Source organism: Artemia franciscana, chromosome 20 (assembly GCF_032884065.1).
Source record: "Artemia franciscana chromosome 20, ASM3288406v1, whole genome shotgun sequence".
NCBI lineage: Eukaryota > Metazoa > Arthropoda > Branchiopoda > Anostraca > Artemiidae > Artemia > Artemia franciscana.
The window spans coordinates 34,476,543-34,501,522 of NC_088882.1; the positions used below are offsets into that span (position 1 = coordinate 34,476,543).

Consider the following 24,980-nt stretch of genomic DNA (forward strand, 5'->3'; position numbering starts at 1 on the left):
CAGTGAGGTTTTCTGATACACTGAATCCAATGGTGTTTCTAAAAAAAAAATACCGTTTTTTCTAAAAAAGGGCAAATTTTCTCAGACTCGTGACTAATGGTGGGAAAAATTAAACTTGATGAAATTTATATATTTGAAATCAGCATAGAAGTCCGATTTTTGATGGATCTACTGGTACCGAAATTCCTTTTTTTAGAGTTTCGGTTACTTTTCCGAAACTTTTTTAACCTTAGCAGTGAAAGCTTTTAATCGACAGTGAAACAAATATGAAATTTTAACTGAATATTACGGACGCATTTAAACTCAGTAAAACTGAGTTTTACTGCAGATGCAGGACATTGTACATGCGTCCGAAATATTCAGTTAAAATTTTATGTTTGTTTCACTGTCGATTAAAAGATTTACTCCCTGTTTTGAACAACAATATTTTCGTCATGGAAAGGCATTGTGGTCTTCGAAGTTACCCACTTCTTATTAATTGAACAAATAATTATTAAGGAATATATTATGATTATACAAAATCTTGATAAATGGGTTTTCTCAGGAAAGAATCAAAGTATCAAGCTAAATAAATCTACGACTGGCAACAGAACTAATCAGAATAAAGCAAATATGCAATGCACTAAAACAGATCTTACAAATAATTAGAAATTCTCATCAATCAGATAATATAAAATACCGTATAAAATAATTTCACGTCAATTTAAAAAGAAAATTATAAAATAAAGACAAATAGAAACACTTAAAAAATAAATATCAGAAACAACCCCATGAAAGTTGTGATTGTTCCTTTCTAATATTAGAAGGATCCACACTCCAACTGAAAATCTTAGCTATTGTTTAAAATATTTACTTTACAACTATTTATTGAAATTACGAAAAACATTTCTTCATAAGTGTCTACTTCTCAATGCAAGATATAAACATGCCAAAACAGAATCCTTGTAATCCCTCAGGCTCTAGAATAGTAATGGAAAAGAAATGTGACACTCGGGAATTGCATCAACAATTCTGTTAATTAGGATTACCTTAACATTGTTCAGTAGAACCAGTTTAGAAAAATGTGTGTATGTGTGGTAGGGGAGGGGGTGACGGGGTATGTATATTGTAAATTAGGCTGGGATGGTTTTTGTCAATGAAAATACCAAAAAAGTTACTGTTGAATGAATATACCAAAGAATGTACTTTCTGATATTCATTTGTTGGGGGGTCAAATATGTGAACCTGGTCTAAGGCTGCACATTTTCCAATTTAGAAAAATGTGTGTATGTTTGGTAGGGGAGGGGTTGACGGGGTATGTATATTGTAAATTAGGCTGGGGTGGTTTTCGTTAATGAAAATATCAAACAAAGTTACTGAAAAATAGATTTGGGCATTGCTGACATTAAAAAAGCTATTAAATACACTGAAGACAAAATTTTCGGTAAAAACAGAAATTACAGAACCAAAAATATTTTCCTTAAGCATTGATAACATTGACATGATAATTTGCATAAGTATATTACACACTGCCATACACAAAAGGGGATTTTCTAGTATTTATATATTATATATTACTATTATTATATATTATTTTCTATTAAAGAATTTCTAACATATATCACATTTGAAACGTTTTTCTTCAGTATGAGTCCTACGACCAGATCCTAGACTAGATTTTCGGGAGAACATTTCTTGTATAGATCCAATTAGACAGATTTTTCTCAAGTATAAGTACGTAGACAAAAAGATGACTAGAACTTGTAGTAAGCAATTTGTTGAATGCGGTACAATGGACTGATTTTTCTCCAGGATCAGCTCTTTGATGAAGAGATGGATAGGAGAATTATAGTGAAACATCTTATACGTAACATTCAAAAGTTTTTTTTTCTCATATATGAGTTCTTTTATGATAAGAGAGATAAGATTTTTGGCGGAACCTTTTCTTGCATACGTCACATTTGAAAGGTTTTTCCTTACTATGAACTATTTGATGACGAGATAAAAGTGCATTTGTTGAGAAAAATTTCTCACATACACAACATTTGAAATTTTTTTCTCCAGTATGAGATCTTTGATGAAGATGCAAACTTGAATTTTTGGTATACGATTTTTTGCATATATCACATTGGAAAGGCTTTTTTCCGCTATGAGTCATTTGGTGATCAGATAGGTGGGACTTTCTGTAGAATTTTTTTTCGCATGCGGCGCATTCAAAAGGTTTTTCTCCAGTATGCGTCCTTTGATGATCAAGCAGATGAACTTTTTTGAAAAATGGTTTTTCGCATATGTCGCATATGAAAGGTTTTTCGCCAGTATGAGATCTTTGATGATCAGACAGATGGCCTTTTTGGCGGAATGGTTTCTCACATACGTCACATTTGAAAGGTTTTTCTCCAGTATGAGTTCTTTGATGAAGCCGTAAACTGGAATTTGTAGTAAAAAGTTTCTTGCATATATCACAATGAAAAGGTTTTATTCCAGTGCGAGTTCTTCGATTTCCTGCAACAGGGAGAACTATAATAAGGTAAAATTCACTCAAAATAGATAACTAAGTCTTACGTTTTTAGGCGTTTGGCATTTAGAACTCAATTCAGAACACTTTTGACCTAATACAGTTACTTTACTTTCAGTTTGACGAAGCAACCCAATTCTTATTTGATTTTAAAGTTATTCCACACCACGTAGTACCCCAGCGTAAGCTTTGCATTAAAACGAAGGAGAAAAAAACGCACTTTCAAAAAGAATGGCCTGACTTTGGAGTTTTCCTGATAAAAAAAAGGCATTTTATTTTATTATTGACATTACTTGTGGATATAGCACTCGTGTGCTGTAATATTCTTAATATTTTTGCACATTTTGCACATGAAGAAGAGGAATATATTATAACATAAAAACAAGATGACTTATAAAGAATTTCCCTCTAAACAAGAGCTAAGAGCTCATATGGCACTTGTGACGAGGTCGGAAGAGCCAAGAGCTCATATGGTATGAGCTCTGGCAAAATTCTGCAAAAGATCGAATCACCCAATCGTAAGTTAAAAATACCTCAATTTTTCTAATTTTTCCTCTCCCTTAAAACCCCAGATGGTCGAATCGGGGAAAATGACTTTATCAAGTCAATTTGTGCAGCTCCCTGACATGCCTACCAATTTTCATCGTCCTAGCACGCCCAGAAGCACCAAACTCGCCAAAGCACTGAACCCAACCCCCTATCTTGCCCAAAGAGAGCGGATCCAGTCCAGTTACGTCAGTCACGTATCTAAGACATTTATAAGCGTTTTCCAAGAGTGCCGGTTTCCCCCTCCAACTCCCTCCAATTTCAACAGATCTGTTCGGGATTTGAAGTAGGAGCTCTGAGACATGAGTTCCTTCTAAACATCAAATTTCATTAAGATTTGGTCACCCGTTCTTAAGTTAAAATACCTCAAGTTTTCTAATTTTTCCAAATAAACAACCCCCAGCTCCCCTAAAGAGAATGGATCCGTTCCAATTATGTGAATCACTTATCTATAGCTTGTGTTTATTTTTCCCATCAAGTTTCATCTCGACCTCTCCACTCTAAGCGTTTTCCAAGATTTCCGGTTTCCCTCTCCAGCTCTCCACAATGTTCTAAAGCACAAGATCCTTCTAAATATCAAATTTCATTAAGACCTGATAACCCGTCCGTAAGTTACAAATATCTCATTTTTTTAATTTTTCCGAATTCCTTCCCCCCCCCCCTCCCAACTCCACCAAAAAGAGCGGATCCGGTCTGGTTATTTCTCACAGATCTTGGACTTGTGCCTATTCTTCCCACCAAGTTTCATCCTGATCTCTCCGCTTTAAGCGTTTTCCAAGATTCCCCCCCCCCAATGACACTAGATCCGGTCGGGATTTAAAATAAGAGATCTGAGTTACGAGGTCCTTCCAAATATGAAATTTCATTAGGATCCGATCACTCCTTCGTAAGTTAAAAATACCTAATTTTTTCTAATTTTTTAGAATTAATCCTTCCCCCCCCCCCTCCACAATTTCCCCAAAGAGAGCAAATTCGTTCCGGTTATGTCAATCACGTATCTAGAACTTGTGCTTATGCTTCCCATCAGGTTTCATCCCGATCTATCCACTCTAAGCGTTTTCCAAGATTTTAGGTTCCCCCCCCCCCTCAACTCCCGCCAATGTCACCGGATCCGGTCAGGGTTTAAAATAAGAGCTGTGAGGCACGATATCCTTCCAAACATCAAATTTAATTAAGATCCGATCTCTCCTTCGTAAGTTAAAAATACTTCATGTTTTCTAATTTTTCAGAATTACCCCCCCCCCCCTCCCAAACTACTCCAAAGAGAGCGGATCCCTTCCGATTATTGCAATCACGTTCCTAGGACTTGTGATTAGTTTTACCACCAAGTTTCATCCCGATCCCTCCACTCTAAGCGTTTTCCAAGATTTTAGGTCCCCCCCCCCCCCCGAATTCCCCGCAATGTCACCTGATCCGGTCGGGATTTAAAATAAGAGCTCTGAGACACGATATTGTTCCAAACATCAAATTACATTCAGATCCGATCACCTCTTCGTAAATCAAAAATACCTCTTTTTTCTAATTTTCCGATTTAACTGTCCCTCCACCCCACCCCCCACCCCCAGATGGTCGAATCGGGAAAAAAAAATTTATAATTTAATCTGATTTGGTTCCTGATACACCTGCCAAATTTCATCGTCCTAGTTTACATGGAAGTGCCTAAAGTATCAAAACCGGAACAGACAGACTGACCGACAGAATTTGCGATCGCTATATGTCACTTGGTAGATACAAAGTACCGTAAAAAGAGTTCCAAATAATTTTGAGTTTCTTGTTTTTTGTTTTTTTTAGGAATTTAGCTGGGATGCAAAATATTAAAAATAGCGACGAAGACCACACTGCCTTTCCATAACAAACAAATACAACGTAGACAATAGGGAAAATTTCAAGACAGTGGAAATTATTTCTGTAGATATTTCGGCCCTATGTCCAAGGGCCGTCTTCAGCACAATACAAGAATAAGAGAGAAACTATATATATATATAAAAGAACTTACATCAAATTGTGATAGAACTAAATAATTAAAAACACTTTTTAAAACTTTTTTTAAAAAATAGCCCTAGCATCCTTACTTCAACGAAGTTCAACCAGGACTCAATTTTGATGTAAGTTCTTTTATATATATATATAGTTTCTCTCTTATTCTTGTATTGTGCTGAAGACGGCCCTTGGACATAGGGCCGAAATATCTACAGAAATAATTTCCACTGTCTTGAAATTTTCCCTATTGTCTCTACGTTGTATTTGTATGCAAAATATTAGGTCCTTATAATATAACCCACACAAGACCTTAATTAAATAATTTTAAATTCATCCAGTAAAATTTGAGGCACCAAAAATATATTTTCAACAACCCGCCACGACTTCAAGCGAAGCAAAAGATACACATTTTAATTTTGGATATACAAGAGCACAGAAGAAGCGCAGGTTATATTTTCATACCTTTGTCCTTGGCAATATTAAACTGTGATTTAAGATGGCCAGAATTAGGTTTACATTCTGAAGATGTGCCAGGAAAATCAGCCAAAAGACTAGGTTCATGTTCCATTGATAATATGTGAGCTTCCAAACGTCTGTGTGGATGAGTGCTTCCAATAACGTCTTTACTATTATTTGAGGATGCATCTTCACCTTCTATAAAATGAAAATCAAGCACAAAAAAGCAATTGAGTACAATTGTAAATACAATTATTAGTAAGGACAATAAATACTTAGAATTTTCCCTTAAACTGTTGCATTATTTAGTTCAAACTTGCTTTTATTTTAAAAATCGGGCATTCCTAGACAAGAGATAACAAGCTATGTCGTACCAAAAATTCAGCCAAATCATTGGCTGAATTCAGCCAAATCATTCAGCCAAAATTCAAAATTCAAAAATTCAAAATTCAAATCATTCAGCCAAAATTCAAAAATTCAGCCAAATCATTCTTTCAATTTGGGGCATTTTTTTAATAAAATTATGTGATCTTTAGTTGTATAGTGATTTTTAAGCTGAAACAAGTTTTATAGAATTTTGTCCCGACATCAAATTAATATCAGAACAAAAAACATAAAATTTACATCCGATCGAAATTAAAATCCCTATTGTTGAAATACCCTGTAGGACACTTAAAACTTCACCTTTAACCGCAAGAAGAATAGTTTTATCCCTTTCAGTTAATTAGCCCTTAAGGAAAAACTGAGCTTGCTTGATTTATCATAGTATAAAAATTGGATAATAAGCACTGATATCATCTAAACCGTATCCAGGGGGGATGTTAGGGGATTGAAATATGTCCCCCCAAAAATAAAATGTTTGTCCAACTCGTAAAAACATGGCAAAAACGCATAAAGCAAATGCATATATACCCCCCCCCCTAAAAAAACCCACAGATTAGAACTTGAATTTTTCCGGGATATTTCAATATATTTCTGCTATTTTAATTTTCCCCAAGATATCCTCCCTACCAATTTAAGAATCCTTCAAATATGGGGAAAAAAAACATGCGTTTCTTGATTACCTTAGTTTGCAATTTACTAGTAAATATATGGAGCACACACTGCAACGCATATATTATTTTCAGTTTAAACTGCACATTTCCTCATTACTTTCGGGCAAATTACTTCTGGGCTATTTGCAAGTTCAAGGTGCTAGAATAAGTTTGAAAATAAATGCTAAGAAGAAGAAGTCACTAAGGCTAGGAAAAAGTGAAATGAAAAAGTGGCGTTGGACAACGAAATGATTAATCAGGTGAACAGCTTCACTTACCTTGGTAGCATTATTAGTAAAAACGGTGGGACCAGGGAAGATGTTAAAAGTAGAATAGCCAAGGCTAAGGGTGTTTTTTCACAGTTAAAAAAAATTGGAAGAATAAGAAGATAAGTGTGCAAACCAAGATTAGAATATTAGGAGCTACAATGATGACAGTATTGTCAAGTATGGCTCTGAAGCATGGGCGCTCCGAAAAGCAATTGAAGATTTGCTGGATGTTTTCCAGAGAAATTGCCTACGTATTGTTCTGGGTACCCGGCTGACTGACCGTATTTCAAACAGTAGGCTGTATGAAAAGTGTGGTTCAATCGCACTTTCTAAGGCTATAATTTGAGAAAGGTTAAGATGCCTAGGGCACATTCTGGGGAGAAAGGATGATAGATCGCCAAAAATTGTCCTTTTCGGTGAACTATCTATTGCTAAACGGAAATCAGGGCGTCCGCGGTTAGGGTGGGAGGATGTCATAAAGAAGGATTTGAAGGAAATTGGAACTTTTTTGGGAGGATGTAAACAGGGAGGCTTTGAGCAGATTGGGATGGAAGAGGAATGTGCATAGCTGTGTTGGCCTCAGGCGGCTTGGTGCTGCGGTGAGTTGTTAGTAGTAGTAAAGTAAACTATTAGCAGATCATTAACTGCACTAATTGAAAAGCAATAATTATTCCCTGTCTAACTTTTACCTTTGCACCTTACTTCCATCAGAATCACTTTTTATAATTTAAAAAGACCTGACAATACTGCAACAAAGTCTACAGTTTTGACTTGGCAACTAGAACATAGATATGCCTTAATCATAAAATTAATATCTATAGATAATGGGAGATTTCTAACGATGGCGGGCAGCGCCATTAATATGGTCCAATCTGACCGATTGTATAGCGTATTTTTAAAACTTTGGAGAAGAGTTTAAATTAGACGAAATTAGGCTTCATTAGAATAGAAATTAGTTTAAATTGGACGTGAAAAGACTTCAAGCTATTGCAGCCTACTTTGACCATTGGTCCACATACAAAACACATCAAGTTGAAATCAGCAAAAACGGAGGGTTGAATGATAAATTTGTTCAAATACTAAGTAAATTTAGTTAGGATAAAAAAGTAACTTTTTTCTTTAGTTTTAAATCTATTAGATTCTCACTACTATTAAAAAAAAATCGGATGAAAAAAAAACAAAAACAAAAAAACAATAATTTTTGCAGAAAAAGTCTACATGCCTTAAGGATGTTGTATCAAAATCCTGAAATTGGAGAATTTTTGAGATGGCTCCATTTTTTTCGCATTTACATTAACATTACAATTTTTAAACGAGGAATTTGCTGACTTGCAATAATCAGCTGACTATTTACTGACTTTATATGAAAATAAACATAATTTTGTTCAATTTTCTCTAGCGAGTCTAATCATTTATGATTAGATAAAAGATTATGATTTTTTTTTTTTTTTAATAAAAATTCTATTAAGCACAATCTGCAAATAAAAGACATAAACTATTTTTTATATATAAAAACAGTAAGGCAGTTGTTCCCAATGAAAGGAATAATCTCACCATGTTTCATATAGGCACTAAGATTAACGGTTTCGAAACGCCAGTTAATGCTTGATTTGATAAAAAAAAAAAAAAAAAAAAAAAAAGTCTAATACAAAATTAACTTGTTGAAAAGGCTTTTGCATTCTTTCTGTTTGAAAGCATAGCTTCTTCTTTTAACGTGGAAAAGCCAACCCGAGTCTGAAACGAGTTGGAAGAACCGCCCTCAGGAGTGTCCAAACTCCTGAGGGATGAACGAGGAGAATCTGAAACTTTCAAGGGTTCATCATTCTCAATTTGACTGAAAAAGAGAACACCTTCACAAGAACGTCTGCTACATCGGCAGAGCTTTTCATAAGGCTGGTTGCGCTTGGAGTAAATTTAATAAAAGCCCACCCCTTTCCCGATGTCCATATCAGAAAAAAAGCGAATCAAAGAGGGCCATTCCCCGGCACACTTTTTTCTTGAAGGATCTAGTATGGGTAAAAAAAATTGTTGTTTCACACTGGATAAAATCATATAATTTTTAACATATAATAATATAACTCTACGAGTTGATGAAATTATTATATTCTAATCATTCCAGTCTCCAAGCCCCCTTGCGAAACAAAACTAATTCTGCAAATACTAAACCAGAGAACTCAGAACTAAACTTTTTAAGCAATCCACAATAGAAATATTATCTACCGTATTATCAAAAGGGGTTAGAAATACAATATTCCTCAATGCAATAATTTTGGTACCCAAATACACAAAAATATATCAAAGAGCATACCAATATTTCTATTAGTGTTTGGTTCCAGTTTCAGAAGGTTGCAATCAGGTTCACGCTCGGCAGATACATCTTGATAAAAAATCAAAAGATTACCTTCCTCTTTTGGTAATAAAATTCGATTAGTTGACTCAAACAGGATTTTATCATCATTTGGTTGTGAGTCTTCAATTTCTAAAGAAGGTTCAAATTAAAATTAACTAAGAAATCTCACGACAGTGATTCACTGATGAGTAAAGAGGTTCAAAAAAATAATTTGAAGACCACTAAAGTTTTGCAAGATCAGTACAAAGATTGACTGCCTGTATTTATTTTTATCAATTCATAGTTACACAACTTATAGTAAATAACTATAGGTAAGGCAAAACTTAGCTCATGTCAATAGCAAAGGAAACAAAAGGAGAAAAGGATAAAAATAAGCACAGAAAAAAAACTTTAAACAAGTTCCGAAAATCTGAGAATCGTACTTACTTTAGCAAATTTTATAGGCTTTACTTTAAAAAATTTTTAGTCAAAGGGCAGAGAGACAAAGACAGGGAGAGAGAGAGAAAGAGAGGGGGAAAGGGAGAAAGAGGAAGACAGAGAGAAAGGCTTCGTTTTCTAGAAAAAAGATGATATCCTTGCAACTTTCCGTCAGGGAATGTGTTGGGGAAGTTTCAACTAAATCAAAACACACTCTGTGCATCCAGGGAATGTTTAGGGAGAGACACTTTTAAGTGGATCCAGGATATTAAAATAGCAAAGATACCATATCTTAGGAACAGAATAGGGTATAACAGTTTGTTTTATGGGAGTTTATTGTCATAGAACAGTTTATTGTCATAGAAGTGTATATTTAATATCCAAGTAACAACTAAGAGTATTAAGTTGTTCCAACTTAAAACAAAATTATGAACTAGATCATGATACACGATGTGAATCCAAATCTCTCACAATGGTGTATTTCTGGTATTTTAGAAAAAGACAAAGGTATCAAATTGAAGCCTTCGGGGCATGTTGAGTGGGATTTTTAGTTTAGTCTGGATGCTAAAAGGGGATGTCAACAATATATCAGGAATTTCGTATCGCCAATATCACAGGAACAGCTAAAGTTATTAAACTGGACCTTCCAGTGTTACCTACCCGCGTTAAACCCAAACAGTATGGAAAATATAGATTGCCCTGTTCTTTTGTGAGTCCCCGGGATTTGACGGTCATATTTCAATCCTAAAACTTGGTTGCCAATCCGAGACTCCAGACGGCAGGCCTATTAGGCTCAAGTTGCTCGTCCACCTCTGATTCCAGGCGAGTTCAGTCCCCGTTTTACATACAAGTCCAGTGAACATTGCCCGTCAACCCAAAAATCTTAGTTATCGCCACTGTAACTCCAGCGGGCTTCTCCAGTAGGCAAAGCTCACTTGAATTACCCTTACTCTATACCTATCTAAACTTAGTTCTGCTGAAGGATGGATGACAGACTATTTACCAACAAGCAAGATGACATAATTTTTAAACAATTCTTAGAATGGTTTATGCCAGCCTTGCCTCTCACTGAGACTATCTGTCTTGGCTTTACTCCAATAAGCCTTGGCTCTCAAGTCTTTCATCGCTACCGACAAGTTGATTTAATTCAAAATGACGGACAATAAGTCATGACGGGATATTATTTTATTCAATTTACTATGTGAACCGTATATTTTGTTCTATACGGTTGAACAAATTATAACAAATTATTGAAGCACTACCCAAAACGACAGATATCAAATCAACAAATCATAGCAAAAAAACATACAACAAATAATAATATAAATGAATAAATAAATCTTAAAGCGAGTAATGCTTAATTTGAACAGGTATTTGTATCTGCTGATCTTAAGTTTAAAATGACCTTTACTTTATTTGAAAAACTTCTTTTTCGGAAAGTTTTTTTTTTACTTAATTCTGAAAAAAGTTTATGCCAGCTTTGCCTATCACTGATACTATCTGTCTTGGCTTTTCTCCAATTAGCCATGGCTCTCAAGTCTTTCATCACTTCCACCAAGTTGATTTTAATTAAAGTATGCTTGAGCTTAAAAGTTTACTTTTAGTTTGAGTTTACTCGCCTACTATCACTACTACTACTGCAACTACTTTTGCTGTCTGTTGACTGACTTTTGACTGACTTTTGCTTTGTTTGCAACTAATTATGGCTGCAAAAACTCGTGACTGTGACTAAAACTATTAGTCACTTTGGTTTCGACTACTTTGAACTACATTGTAAATACAGGCGACAGCTACTACTGCTATTACTGATAATACAACTACTAATACTGTTACTGCAACTACTACTACTAATACTACTACTGAATTAAACCAAAAGTTTAAGTGCGTCCAAGGTAATCAAAAATGTGTATCTGACATATCTTAGGAAAGCTTCAGGGAATTGAGTTGAAATGTTCAGAGTAAGTGAGGGATAGGTGATTAGCATTTGTCAATACTCAAAGCTATAACACACTGGGGATTAAAATTTCCCCCAGGATCAAACCTTCAGAGCTCTCAAGATCATGCAGATTTTTCTCCCATATATTTGAGCATTTCCTCTATATCCATAAAGCCAGAGCATTACTATACAACTATTATAAATCGTTATATAATTTAGTCCAACATATAAATGGTAAGGTAAAATCTGAAATCTCATGGAGAAAACCAAAAATATTTGATATTTTTTCTTAACCAATGAAAAAAACTATGCCAATTACAAACAAACAGAAATTAATTTTTTAAACAGCTTTCACCACAAAAGAAGTTTTTCAAAGAAAAGTAGAGGCCTACTTTAAATCAAAGAAAAAGTTAATAAAGTCAAGCAATTGTTCAAACATAAAACTACCATAAATTACCAATAATAAATAAAAGAAACCGAAATCACAAAAAATAACCAAGTCAATCTCAAAACAAGTGGAAACTAAAAAGAACTGGGCGGCCTCTTGCAGCGTCTACTAAAGCCCACAACATAATTTGTAGTTTCCTAAAACAAATTAATCTTACATTTTTTTTTCTTTGGTAATTTTTATAAGCACAAAATTACCAAGACTTTAGGAATGTTTATCAGTATACATATTAAACTGCCAATCCACAATCATTTGTTTTCACTTAGTAATTTTTGTTGTGATGGCGATCTCTTCTAAAATATGAGAAATAAAAACATATATCACATAATAAGTGTTGTTCTAATTGAAAATTATATCCTGGTCTTAACCTTGTTCAACCTTGAACAAGGTTATAAGCAAATAACTTTGTTCAACAGTACTAATCTTACAATGTCTTAATTTAGATTAAAACAAATAACCTTGTTTAAAAGCACGAATCCCAAAGATGCTGGGAATATCCATGTTTCACCAAATGAGTAAAACAAACAGTCAACTTCTATTGACTCCTCCAAGAAGTTCAAATATTCAGAATCAGATTAATTAAGGAGTTTCAACATCACGACTTCCAAAACGACCAAAGTACGCAAACCTAGAAAATATAAGCATAAAAAGCGTGGACAAACAGATTCCAAACTTTTCAAGATCAGTTTATTGATGTTATCATTTTTCCTGACAAAAAAAAAACATTTCCATCATAATAGCATATTTTTTTTATTTTAGTAAAAAAATCTATCATAATAAAAATAGTATTATGGTAAAAATATTTTGAGATATTACCATAGTTTTCGGCCAACCGTCTAGGGCTGAGCGGAAACCAGGTCATCCGCAGTTAGATTTAAAGGAAGTGGGAACTTCCTGGGAAGGTGTAAAAAGGAAGGCTTTGAATAGACTGGGATGGAGGTGCATGCGCAGCTGTATTGGCCTCAGGCGGCTTGGTGCAGTATCTTTAAGAAAATCTTACAGCTTACAAATGAAAAAGTCAGAAGGGAAACGACAATTTTTGAAGTGATCTTATACCAGTAAAAAGCACTTAGTTTAAAACATTTTTCACCATCTAAAACGCTCAACTTCAAGTTTTACTTACTAAGTAACATTGCATAGTGCTTAAAAAAAAAGTACAGTGATTTCACCGGCTTTTATTGGATTTGGGTCAACTATTATGTATATTGTTTCCATTGGTAAAGGCATGTAGTGGGAGTAATTTCGAATTAAAAAGATCCCAATGGCTGATGGGCCGAAAAACTTTTTAAGCTTATTGGATTGCATTCTTATGCTCCTAATTTTCTCTCTTCCTTGTATGTGTCTTAAAATAGGAATAAATAACAATTTGGATTGTAAGGGGGGGGGAATGAGAAGTAGAACCAAAAAATTCTTCACAGGCGGATCAAGTAATAGCATAAAATTCAGATAGGCCTAGTTTCCATTATTTATTTATTTTTACCAAATCTCTTGAGCAAATTCAAAGAAGAGATATTAAAAATGCAGTCTGTTACAAGCCGTGATGCGTGAAATTCAAATCTAAGAGTAAAGAAAAACACACATAAGAAGAAAATGAAAGTAAAACTGGCTATTAAATTCAAACAGAATAGATTACGCCACTCAATTGCACTGACGACCTACTGAGTTTAAGTAGAATTGTATTGTTTGTGAAGGAAAATTTTTCTGTGCTTAGTAGAAACATGCTGAAATTCGTCTCAATTTTAATGCTTCAAAAAGCGAGATTCTTGCTTTCAGCAAATCTGTCGGTGTTGTTGGATGCGTTCAGTTAGAAAATCAGATTGTTCAGTTATATGCTTGTATTAAGTATCTCGGTCTCCCAATAGGGGATATTGGGACAGTCTCCCGATAGAGGATACTGTAAAAACGACAAGGGCTCTTCTTATCTCTCATCTAAGTGAGCAACTTAGAAAAGCGTTTGGTGTGATAGTTTGCTGTAAAGCTAGTTACAGCAGGCATATTCTTGTCAGTGTGAACAACGCTTTTGCGATGCCTCATGTCCTTGCATTGACTCCATTTTGGAATGTGTTTACAGCTACTAATAAAAAGACTATTAGATCTCTATATTTTTGTTTTACAAAATTTCTCTTATGTATACCCCTATGGGATAGAAACAAGACTAGTGTCAGCCTATGGGTTAACTAAGCCACTAACCATGGCTGAGGAGCGTCATGGTCGCTATTCTTCTAGACTCTCTCTCTTTTTGTCTATAAATTTCTTTGTGAGTGTCTTCTTTTTTTCTTTTTTTTGTCTTCTCATCTGCTTCATATTGAGCCTTTGTGTGTTTTTTTGGGCAGAAAAGATATTGATTGACATTGAAAACACAATAATTCCAAGCAAGAATTCATGTGAAATTGAATAAAGGGATACTTAAAACATGAATAGGCCAACTGAAAAAAAAAATCCATAAAATGTCAATTGTATAGAGAAAAGGCCAAAAAAGAGAGATAAATTCCCAAGCTATAACACATCAAAACATTAAAAATAATTTAACAAATAACATAATCAAGAAATTTTATAGGCCTTTAAAAATGCAAAAAGGGAGGAAAACAAGGAAAGAGATATGAATAATTTAAAAGGGGGAAACAACTAGGACAAAAGAAGCAAATGGGAGATAGTAGGGTGTTAGAAGACAATCAGCCTAGGGCAAGTAGAATCTGAATACAGAATTCTCATTTAATAATTATTAAATAATATAGTCTAACACATGAATAGACCAATTGAAAAAAATCTGTATAGAGAAAAAACTGTATAGAGAAAACAATGGCCAAAAAAGAGATAAATTCAAAATAATTCTCAAATAATAAATATTAAATAATAATTCTCAAATAAAATAGTTTGAGTGTGAGTTTAGAATTGCATCTCTGGAAAAATTGAACGCCATATAACCAAGTGTTTCTAATCCAGCTTTTAAGTTTTTACCTCTAGCTCTTTTTACCTAAACTCTTTTTACCTTTAACTCTTTTTTTACCTTTAGCTTTACCTCTTTTTACTTTTAAGTTTTGCCTCTTTGTGTGCAAGAGTTGTTTTAGAAACTTTCTGGTCATGGGGAAGTTTCTGAAATTGGTTACTTGATAGAAAAACTGTAAATTCTAGTGACTCATTTCAAGGTTTAAAAAACAACAGGAAGGAAACTAGTCTCCTCTCTCTTTGTCTTTTTTGCTAGCCTAATTCCTTGTAAACCCTCACCTCCAAAGACTTCAGATCAAAAATTTGGAGATAGTCATTTTATTCAAAATTTTCAGACAATTCAAAAAATATATCTCTATAGACACCTTAAATATATATATTCTAGGGAATACAAATGAAAAAAAAAACTGTTAATTATCTCTAGACTGATTTTACAATGAAAAAGGGGTTTGCTTTATGTCAGGTGTGTGAATAGCTCAATAGTCTCTGAGACTAATTAGTTGGCAACATTAAACATTTTAATGTAGGCTAGAGAAGGGACTAGACAAACTAGACAGACCAAAAACTACTTTTCTCTTTCTAATTCAAAAGCTAAAATAACTGGCCCTTAGCCCTAAAAGAACAAATTCAAAAAACAAAAATAGGCCTGAAAAGACAATAATTATCAATTGATTAGAAATTAAAGCTTATATTGTGATTTAAGGGCCTAAAGTGACAGAAGGGTAACCAATCATTCTTCAGTTCTCTCTTATGCTACCTAGCCCTTTCCCCATATTACTGGAAACAACTTTGAGATATTTCTTTTGAATATTTTAAATACAAGAAATGTGAGAGGAATATTACATCTCCAATCAAACATAAAAAACACAAGATATTAATGAACTATTAGGTGAGAGGGACCTTTGTGCACAATAAATGTTGAGAAAAATTGTCTCAACTGTTCTTGACCCAAGTTCCATGCATTGAGATACTTTTAATTGTTTCAAGCAAATGACTAATTAATTAAGGAAGGTGAAGAACAAGCCTTATGTTTCACCTCTCCTCAAAAACCACCCAAAATCACAATCACAATTTGTTAGTGAGGTGAACCCCTATACATAAAACAAATCTGAAACTAATTGGAACTTTCTTTGTTTGTGATGCCCAATAAATTGCATATATCTTGCATAAGTTTGTAATTTACAGGACATGTAGGGCAAAATAGACATACATAAAAACATAATTCTTAGAAAATTGGCTTCTCAGTTTGTGACACCTTTTAGTATCCCATATATATTTTGCTTAGAATTATCTCATATTTACAGAAAATGCAGATAGAGATAAGACCCTATTAATAAAAACAATCAGTAAGAAAACATTCTTTAAATTTGATACAAAAAGGAAAAACATATAAATTTGCTTAGTATCTGAATGGCTATTTACTTCCTGAGCATGTGAAAAAGGGCAAATGAAACTAAAAGAAAAATTGGTTTAATTTATTCACATAACCTAAAAATGGACCCAACACTGTTTTTATTCAGCCAGCATGTTCTGTTTTTGTTCAATCAGCTCTGTTCTGTGATGGCTTTGATATGATCTATGACACTAAGCAAAAAAAAAAAAAAAAAAATAAATAAATAAAAAAAAAAAAAAAAAAAAATAGGTGTCAGTTTCTAGCCCAAAGAGGTATTTCAAGTGAGAGCTTGGCAAACACAAATAGAAAAGATTACAGTCTCTGGTTATCTCAGATAGTAAATATATTCCAAAAAGGTGACACATGAAGCAGATGGGGTACAGGGAATATATTGTAGATTTTTAACTGTTAACTTTTTTAATATGAAAATTTACATAAAACAGCACATCATATGTTTTGAAAAGGTTTGAACCTGCAGATTCTAGTGGGAGCTATTGGGGATGTCATAAAGTAGGCTACTCCCAATAGATAACACACCCAAAACCTACAATAAAAATAAGAATATCATGGTTACAGTGGTAACTGCAACCTAGTAAAGAGCAAACCACAGCCCATAGTAACCAAAAATTAAAAGGTTCTATTTGAAAAAAAAACTGCCTGGTGAAAAAAATTGCAATTTGAACTTATAAAAGTGAAACTTTACTGGTAAGTCAGTTATATGAACTGTCATAAATTACCAGTTTCTTAACCTGGATGAAGTTGTCTTTTGGCTCTGTGTTTATCTTTGTGATCTAAAAATGCATACCCTATTGTTCTCAAAATGAAAATTATCCTTGAAAAAAACTATCAACAGCAACATTGACTTCCCTCTTGCTGTTCAGCCTAGGGGATCTTTTATGGTAAGTTGATCCTCACTTCTTATTCAACCATAGGAGCAAAGAGTATTGGTAACAGTAAAATTCTAGTTTAGCGACTCTGTCACAAGTATAGAACTGTCATGTAGGCAAATTTCAGGGCCCTCTAGAGGGAGAAGGAGTTGAGGTCGATAGGCTACTTTAAAATACCTTCCTGGGATATACTCTAGCCTGTAGACCCATCCCTAAAAGTTTCATTTTCCTAACCTAACCCCTTTCCAAGATAGCCAAAAGATAGACTAAACTAGCCAAGATAGACTAAGCTAGAATTTTACCAAGGTAACTCATAAGAGTGGAAACTGGTGCTAGTGTGAAAAAATCACCAACACCATCTGGCATCTAGCAAAATTTGCATTAAGCCAAATTAATTAGCCATGATTTGCCCTCATCAAACCTAGGTGTACTAATAGTCAGGCCTAGAAATATGTACTATGCCTAATTATTTTAAAAGGGCAATTAGGCATAACCCTTTGCCATCATAGACAAATAGGCTAGGCCTTATATATATCTTTCAAACAGTAGGTTAGCCTAACCTAAACAGCCAAATGCTTGATTTTTAAGACTTACACTGAGACTTCACCTTTGAGTCATATATATATATATACAGATCAGGTCCAAAGAGCATGGTAAACTGTGAGTTTTCAATTCTATTTGGTTAGGCCTTTTCCAACTATCCAGTTCGCCTTGAATTTTTTCTACTTATTTAAAGACATTTTAATGATTTCGCCGGCCACTACGCTGCGTCTGGCGCTAATAGTTTTCAACTCCTATTTTTCTATGTTAAATCGCCGAAGTTTCCACTCATATAGTTTCCCATGCTCTTTGAGTAAGAGGAAATTTATTTTCCTGAAACTTTAATTAAAATGTCCTTTAATCTTCCAATTCTTGTCAGAAACTGTCTTACAATTTTCTTTTTCACTATTAAATCCTCCTAGTAACATATATAAGCTCGACTGCACTTTCTTCTGTCTTAAAAATTCGGTTATTTCACGTCTCTCTTGTTCGCTATCACGGCACACTATCATCAAGTGTTCTATAGTTTCTGATGCACCACACCTAGGACATTCCTCACTCTGTCCCAAAAATCTTGCTTTGTAACAATCAACTCCAGCATTGTGCGATTGGAGTCGAAACAGTTTCTTGATTCATATCTAGTGAGTTCTTTATACACCTTCGTTTCAATATTCCTCCGTTTTTTCGTTGTCACAAAAAGATTTCCATTCAAATATCTATTCTCTTTATAACCCTGACGATCGATCTCTTTAATCACCATATGAAATATCATAACTTCGCAAGAAGTCTCCATGTTGGTTATAAGTATTCCTGACTTAACTGCTGACTGGCCTTCAAATCTGCTATTTCATTTCCAGTGATCCCAATGTGGGCGGAAATTCACTGAATAACTATTTTCTTCGTGTTTAATAGGTTTTGTAGTTTAATATAACATATGAGGACATCTCTAGTTGGTTTTGCCATAGTATTAGCATTTACAACCGCTTGAATAGCACTTATGAATTAGAGCAAATGATACACCTTGTCCTCTTTAACAGATTCTTCAATGAACACCAGCGCCTTCTTAATGGCGTAAAATTCTGCCAAGAATGCACTGCTCTCTGGAAGTAATTTAAATTTTTTTGGAAATATTTTTGAAAGAGGCATCAAAATCCTACTCCTACATTCTTCATTTCATTTACTTTTGATCCACCAGTAAATAGTGGAAGGTAACCCTTGTACTCTTTGTCAATCATCTTGCAGAATGCCAAGTCCACTGGAGTAACTTGTTCCACAATGAATTTTAATTTGGATTGATCCCGTTTTCCTCTCATGGCGGAGGAACACCTATTTTACCCTTCTTAACATTTTGGAAAGTACTATATCTATTCCATAATTTCTAAAAATTTCTAATGCTGCTTCAAGACAATTGGGTTGATTCCTTATTCTAGATATGTCGGCAGTGGCTTGGCAACCAAGTCTGATGATTTTTGACTAAACTGGGTGGTTATTTTCCAAATCCTCTGTATATATTTAAAAAATCTGATCTTTCTTCGTGTTTTCAGGTCTACTAGACCACTTTCTGATAGAAGGAAACTAGCAGGTGTTGCTATTCTTGCTCCAATTCTCATGGCTGGGTTTTGGATTAAATCTAATCTTTCAATGGTAGAATGACAAGCTGTGCCATAAATTGTTGCGCAATACTCCATTTTAGGCAATACATATTTAAAATAATACTGGATCAAAAGTTCTACTGGTAATCCTCTAGCCATATAGGCCGAATTCTTCATAACACTGAGTATCCATTAACTGTTAATTTAAGACACATCAAATGGGGTTTCAAGATAAGTTTATTGTCAACCACTACACCTAGTATTTTTGCTTCGCTAACATATTCAACTGGGCGGCTACTTAAATGCAGATCTGGAAGGATTCCAATTCGTCTCCTAGTGATCGAAATCGGCTTCGTCTTTGTTGGGGAAGACTTCACATTTCTTGAATCCCATTTATAGCGTAGATCTATTTTTAAATTTCTGCCTTTATAGCACATTTTCCCAAATTATGAAAGGTCAGTTAATTTCAAAGTTAAATACAAAAAAGAACAATGTGGAGTTCAAGAACAAAAAAAAATACGACAAGAAAAGAAAATGGAACACAAAATAACTTCAGATACAATAAGCCAAAAAAAATAACCAACTTCAGGAAGAATAAAGTGCAAAAGAGGGTCAAAAATAACACAACTCACTGTAGTGTACAGTGAGTTTTACAGTGAACACCAAGTTGTGGTCACAGAGAGTAAGGGTACTAATGTAAAACTTTACTGAATGCTGAAGGATATTTTTAACTAAAGCAAAGAACACTACGTGCAAATGGTTTATAAAAAAGGGGGCATCTGTAATACTATAAGAACAGTTAAGGGTTTAACTTGAAACTTTCAGGCCCCCTACTGCTGCTAATTCTACAACGGCTGCGACCATTCATTAATTTGACTATTACTACTTGCGACTCTAACCTTTTCTGATTGCGTTTACTTTCAGGTAATTTTAGTAGTTTAGCCTCAACAAATCCGACATGGGCACTATACATAACTTCGAATCCCAGTGAAGACACTTTTAAACTTTTCAAGACGCAAGCACATGTTACGTCATAAGGAATGTTTTTTAAGAGATGCAGGTGCATGCTACACAAACAGGAATGTTTTCTAAGAGATACAGGTGTTAGCTACTTAAAAAACATTTGAGGGCTAGGAATTCTTTACTTCAGGATTTTCTTTGGGTGTTTATGTAATAGGGTTTGGCTGTTGTATAATAGAGGGTGTTTTTGTTCTTAAAAACCCACAAGGGGTTGTAAAAAACCTTTAGGACCCGCTAGTGGGGGACCTTCGGGACACCGGATAATAGCGAGCAATTCCAACAGCCCCTAGCATCCAATTTCATTGGGGGGCCTAGCAGTCAATTCCGACGGGGGTCTTAGCATCCAATTTTATCAAGGGCCCTAACCACAGGGGACCCTATCATCCAATACTGACAGGGTCCAAGCATCCGATTTCATCGGGGGGCATAAACTAACCACCGAAGGCCATAGCAACCATTTCCAGCGGAGACCCTAGGGGACCTAGCAGTCAATTCCATCAGGGGCCCTAACAGCAAATTCCAGTGAAGGCCCTACCCCAAGAATCCAAATCCATCGGGGCCCTAGCATCTAATTTTATCGGGTCCCTAACCTAACCACCGGGGGACCACTAGCCAGAAATTATAATTGGGCTTCTAATTCTAAATTCTAATTTCATCGGAACTCTAGCATCCAATTTCATCAGGGCCCCTAACCTAGTCACCGAGGGCCCTAGAATACAATACCAATGGGGCCCTAGCATCCTGTTTCATCAGGATCCTAAACTAACCACCGGGGATCCAAGCATCTAATTCCATCAGGGGGTCCTAGCATCCAATCCTATTGGGAGAGGCCTAGCAACCAATTTCACCAACAAGACGATTTTCAGGACTTTTCAAGATTTCTTTGGTTGTTATGTTAAAAGAGGAATGTTTACTTATGTTAAGGATGACACATTCTAACATTACTTGTGCCTTCAGGCTACATAGTGAATCCTCTCTTGTACTGTAGAGGGTGCATATGTGAGGTGTTACGCAATGATAATGCACACATGGGTTCTTACATAATACTTTAAAATATTTTCTTTCGATACTTTTTCCCCTTTTTCTCAAAAGCTTCAGATTCCAGAGATTTATATCCAAATTAGGGCTCGAAAGGGCCATTTCTACCCAATTTAACTGCGCCCTAGACATCTGGACTATGAAAACCTTTTTAAAATATTGAGATTAGGGAAGTAGATTCAAAGAAATAACCTATTGTAAAAGGAGAATGCACTGTTCGCGCATACTCAAATTATTATTTGAATTGTGTATTCCCATATGGCTGCCTTAATTGAAACGCAGACGGAGAAATTGCTTACCAGAAATTGCTTATACTTGGCATGCACCTGCTTGCTAAGTAACGTTTTAGAGAGTGTTATCAAATAATATTGGTATCAGAGATGAAATAAAAGCGAGATTACGTTCATGCCTAGAATAAGGTAGCCTTCATACATAATCAAAAAATTGTCCTTTTCCTCTTTCCTACATAGAAATTTACACTTATATTAGGGGTATCCTTTAATGGGCATACCTATTTGCATGGGCTACAAGATGCATAAAGTGCATTAGTGAAGTATATTGAAGTTTTATCATAGATCAATAAATCTAAGGTATACAAAATTTTGTAAATACAGATTTTATGAATAGAAAAACGTTATAAAAACAAAGAAAGAGCAGTGAAAACTCAACAAACTATAAAAAACGTGTAAAAGCTAATAAAGGATAAAATATAAGCAAAAATAACCATGAAATCAAAGAAAATCAGCTAAAACTTGACAAATGGAAAAACAAAAGGTAAAAAAACCTGATATAGAATAAAATATAAGCAAAAACAAGAGTAAATTAAAGAAAGATGGAGGTCCTAGCAACCAATTCCAGAGGGGGAGGGTTGTTATTAGAAGTAAATTAAGCCATATTATGAATTATTTCCGAGAGGTTTTAATGTAAACGCCACGTTTCTTTGAGCCAAGACTATGCATATTGACGCCAATGTGACAATATGTGGCTTACCAATCCCCTTGCGAGCAATTCCAGCGGGATCCCCCAACATTTAACTCCACCAGTGCCCTAGAAACAATTCTAAATGGGACCCTGGTCAGCAATTCCAACAGGGACCCCATAGCAACCAGTTCCAGAGGGGAGTTTGTTATTATGGATAAATTTAAACCAAATTAAGCGTTATTAATGAGAGGTTCTAATAGAAATAATACGTTTCTATGAGCCATGGCTATGTATATTCACAAGACTATGACAATATGTGACTGAACCACCCCTAGCAAGCAATTCCAGCGGGGCCCCCTAACGTTCGATGCAACTGCAGACCTAGGAACAAATTTCCATGGAGCCCTAGCGAGCAATTCCAGCGAGGCCCCTAACATTCAATTCCAACGAGGGCCCCCTAGCAACTATTTCCATTTCATTGACGATAAACATGGATAAAATCCTTTAAAGGACAATGATAAATTTCACAGGTATCTGGTATGATTTTGGGAAGGTTTGTTATCAGAAATAAGTTTCAACCAAATTAAGGGTTATTTCTGAGAGGTTTTAATGGAAATGCAACGTTTCTTTGCGTCATGGTTATGCATTTTCACGCCACCATAACAAAATGTGGCTAGCCCTCATTAGAAAGCAGTTTCAGAGAAGGAGGATTGGTATTAGAGATAAATTTAAACCATATTAAGGGTTATTTCTGAGGGGTGTTAATGAAAATGCCTCATTTCTTTGATTTGAGTTTAGACTCCACTCCCTCCACCGCTGAAAAATTCTTTTCACACCTCCCACCTTAACTTTAAGCTGTAGAACATGATAGTCCGAGGAATTCAAGTCACCGTGTCACACAATGGGCGGCACATGGCACTCTCACTCACCCCTAAATGTAATGGCCTCCAAAACAATTCACGTCATGTGACAATATGTGGCTGCACCTTCATGACAGCCTTATGATAGACAACATCATTCCTAAGACATTTCCCAGATATTTTCCTAATAAAACTATGTTTATAGTCTATTGATTTGTGTTTTTGCAAGCCATCCTTCAATATAATGCCCTCTATGACAATTCACGCCACCGAGTTGACCTATTACTCAACCTCTGGCATTCGTCAATTACTCCTAAGACATTTCCCATATATTTTTTTTATCAAAATCAAACAGTAAATCCATTTATTCGTATTTTTTGCAAGCCAACCCTTCGTGATGCACAATGACATTTTACACCACCGTACCACAACATGCCTGGCCCTTTGAAACCCTGTGGCATCCCGTCATCATTCCCAAGAACTTTTCAAATTTTTTTAAATAAAGTGATAACCAATTCCACTTCCCCCGCTGTTGACCCCCGGTTAAAACAGTTCCACCTCCGATTCTGCTGGTTTTCATCCATTTTCAAACGATTCCAAAATCTTGTTGCGTGCTGATTTTTGTTCATAAAACTTGTTACAAGTTGATTTTGCTCTTTTACAGACATGTACATCGATTTTTCTCCTCGTGAAACTGGTTTTAATCATATAGCTTTTTGCGTGCTGATTTTTGTCCATGAAACTTGTTGCATGTTGATTTTTCTCTTCGTGAAACATGTACATTGATTTTTCAATTTTCTCCTCGTAAAACTGATTTTAATTATAGAACTTTTGCGTGCTGATTTTCGTTGATGGAACTTTCTGCATGATGATTTTTGCTAATGGAACTTGTCACGTGCTGATTCTTGTGAAACTGATTCTTTCTCTTCGTGAAACTTGTACAGGGATTTTTCATTTTTCTCCTCGTGAAACTGATTTTGTTCATGGAACTTGTTGCATGCTGATTTTTGTTACTGGAACTTGTCGTGTGGTGATTCTTGTTCGTGAAACTTGCTGCACGCTGAATTACCTCTTCGTGAAACTTGTACATTGATTTTTCTTCTCGTGAAAGTGATTCCGTTCGTGGAACTTGTTGTGTGGTTAATTTTGTTGTTCATTTCTGTCTTCGTGAAAAATTTACATTGATTTTTCTTTTCGTGAAATTGATTTTGCTCATGGAACTTTTGGCCTGCTGATTTTTGTTCTCGGAACTTGCTGCGTGTTGATTCTTCACTTCGTGAAACTTGTAGATAGATTTTTCTCCTCGTGTAACTGATTTTCTTCATGGAACTTGTTGCATACTGATTTTTGTTCGTCGAACTTGTTGCGTTCTGTATTTTGATGCTGGAATTTGTCGAGTGCTGATTTTTATTCATGAAGCTTACTAAATGTTTTTTTTCTCCTCTTGTTTTCTCATGTTTTTTTACAATGATCTGTCTCCTCGTGAAACAGATTTTGCTCATGGATATGTTTACTGCTGATTTTTGTTCGTAAAACTTGTTGCGTGTTTATTTTTCTGTTCGAAAAAGTTGTACATTGATTTTTCTCCTTGTGAAGCTGATTTTGTTATTGGAACTTCTTGCATGATGACTTTTGTTCGTCGAACTTATTGCGTTCTAATTTTTGTTCGTGAAAATTGTTACATGTTTTTTTCTCTCCATAATACCTATTTTGTTCCTAGAACTTGCTGCGCGCTAATTATTGCTCGTGGAGCTTACTGCGTGCTGATTTTTGTTATTGAAACTTGTTGAATTTTGATTCTTCACTCCGTGAAACTTGAAGATTGATTTTTCTCCTGGTGAAACTGATTGTGT

The 24,980-nt window shown here is 35.0% G+C and overlaps 1 protein-coding gene across 4 annotated transcripts in view; it reads right to left on the reverse strand.

Moving 5' to 3' along the window:
* Positions 1-487: 487 nt before the first annotated feature.
* LOC136040171 (zinc finger protein 664-like) overlaps positions 488-24,980 on the reverse strand; it is a 28,929-nt gene continuing 4,436 nt past the window's right edge. The window contains exons 1-5 of one of the 4 annotated variants that reach the window (XM_065724308.1): positions 17,764-17,908; positions 12,389-12,558; positions 9,088-9,258; positions 5,483-5,674; positions 488-2,481 (exon numbers count right to left, since the gene is read on the reverse strand). In XM_065724308.1, coding sequence (XP_065580380.1) covers positions 1,871-2,481; positions 5,483-5,674; positions 9,088-9,258; positions 12,389-12,431 — 1,017 coding nt within the window. In that variant the 5' untranslated portion in view covers positions 12,432-12,558; positions 17,764-17,908 and the 3' untranslated portion in view covers positions 488-1,870. Of the gene's footprint in view, positions 2,482-5,482; positions 5,675-9,087; positions 9,259-12,388; positions 12,559-14,120; positions 14,295-17,750; positions 17,909-24,980 lie in introns of those variants that run through there. The other 3 variants (XM_065724307.1, XM_065724310.1, XM_065724309.1) reach the window with 3 other exon arrangements.